The 1,404-nt window shown below is 19.4% G+C and overlaps 1 protein-coding gene across 1 annotated transcript; it reads left to right on the top strand.

The window, feature by feature from the left end:
- Window positions 1–348: 348 nt before the first annotated feature.
- Window positions 349–1,143, top strand: PRELSG_0030500 (fam-h protein; the record flags this gene model as incomplete). The annotated part of the gene is made up of 2 exons (XM_028676167.1): window positions 349–552; window positions 676–1,143. The coding sequence occupies 2 exons, from the start codon at window positions 349–351 to the stop codon at window positions 1,141–1,143; spliced, it is 672 nt and encodes a 223-aa protein (XP_028531207.1).
- Window positions 1,144–1,404: the final 261 nt, after the last annotated feature.

The following is a 1,404-nucleotide window of genomic DNA, read 5'->3' as shown; positions in this document are numbered from 1 at the left end:
TATTAAATTTAAAATTAACACAATTATGCTTTCTTTAATATGTAGTTATAAATAATATAAAATTAACAGTTTAAGCAATACTATATAGTATTATTATTAAATATTTTTCTCTAATATTCTTGTGCTTCTTGATATATTAACATAATTCATAAATATGTATACATATACATAAATTTATTTTTAATTTTTTCTTTTTTTGACAAAAAAAAAAATTCTTATTTCATTTCAAATTTAAAGATTTATTTTTTTTAATTCAATTGTTTTATTTGATCCTCCTACTAAAGATAAAAAAAATTGTAAATAATAATTTATTATTTTCTTTTAAGAGATCATTTTAATTAAAAAAAAATGAACAAGAAAAATAATATTATCCTTATATCGAATTATAGAAAGCGTCCCATATACTGCTCTCATGTAGCTAAGAGTTTTACTACTACAGATATGTCAACATCAAAAATATATACTAAAAGAGAGAAAAAAAATGTATTATATTTTTTTATAAAGTTTTTTGTATTTACCCTTTCAATTTGGATATTGCAATGTTTTAATAATGTAGGATAATAATAATACTTAAAAATATTTATTTTTCTTTTTTTTGCTATTTCTTTAAATCAAAATTATACTAATAAAAATAATCCTTCTTTTTATATACCGAATATTTTCTTTCTATTTTAGTGGGATTCTTGCAAATTTTGGAATTACAAAAATGACTTAAATATATTAGATTTAGTATCTAAAAGATCATTAGCAGAAAATTATGATACAATAAAACAAACAAAAAGTAAATTAGGATTGGGGGAACAAGGTACGATAGAAGCACATTTAGAAACAAAGAATGAACAAAGTGGAATAAAGCAAAATATAGATGTAGAAAAAGGAAATGAAGTAGTCACAAAAGATAGAAATAATAAAGTAAAATGTAATAAGAAAATTTTAAGCAAATGCAGAAGTAATATAAAACTAATTTCCTCATCCTTTGCATTTTTTTTATCTTTTTTTCTTTTTATATTATCTATTATAGGACAATTCACTTTTATACCATTCACAAACTATTTTTTTTTATTACTTCCTTTGTCTCTTGTAATAAATTCAATTATTTTAACACATGAGAGAACCGAAATAAAATATAAAAATAAATTTTAAATAATCATTCTAATTCAAACTAGTTATTTTCATTACATTTATTAACTATTATTCTATAAAAAGCTAATTATATCTTCACTCATTTTCAAGTAAATTTTTCTTTTATCCTAATATATTACTCTAGAAAATAATTTTTTTCTATAACTGGCTAATAAAAGATATTAACCTTTTATAATATATTAAGACAGTATACCAGTTAAAACAAAGCACATATCAGCTAGTAACTGATGTTAATAAAAAAAAAAAATATATGGCTATATT

Source organism: Plasmodium relictum, assembly GCF_900005765.1.
Source record: "Plasmodium relictum strain SGS1 genome assembly, contig: PRELSG_00_v1_447, whole genome shotgun sequence".
NCBI lineage: Eukaryota > Apicomplexa > Aconoidasida > Haemosporida > Plasmodiidae > Plasmodium > Plasmodium relictum.
Note: the sequence above shows the minus strand (reverse complement) of the source record. Positions and strands in the feature narration are given on the sequence as shown.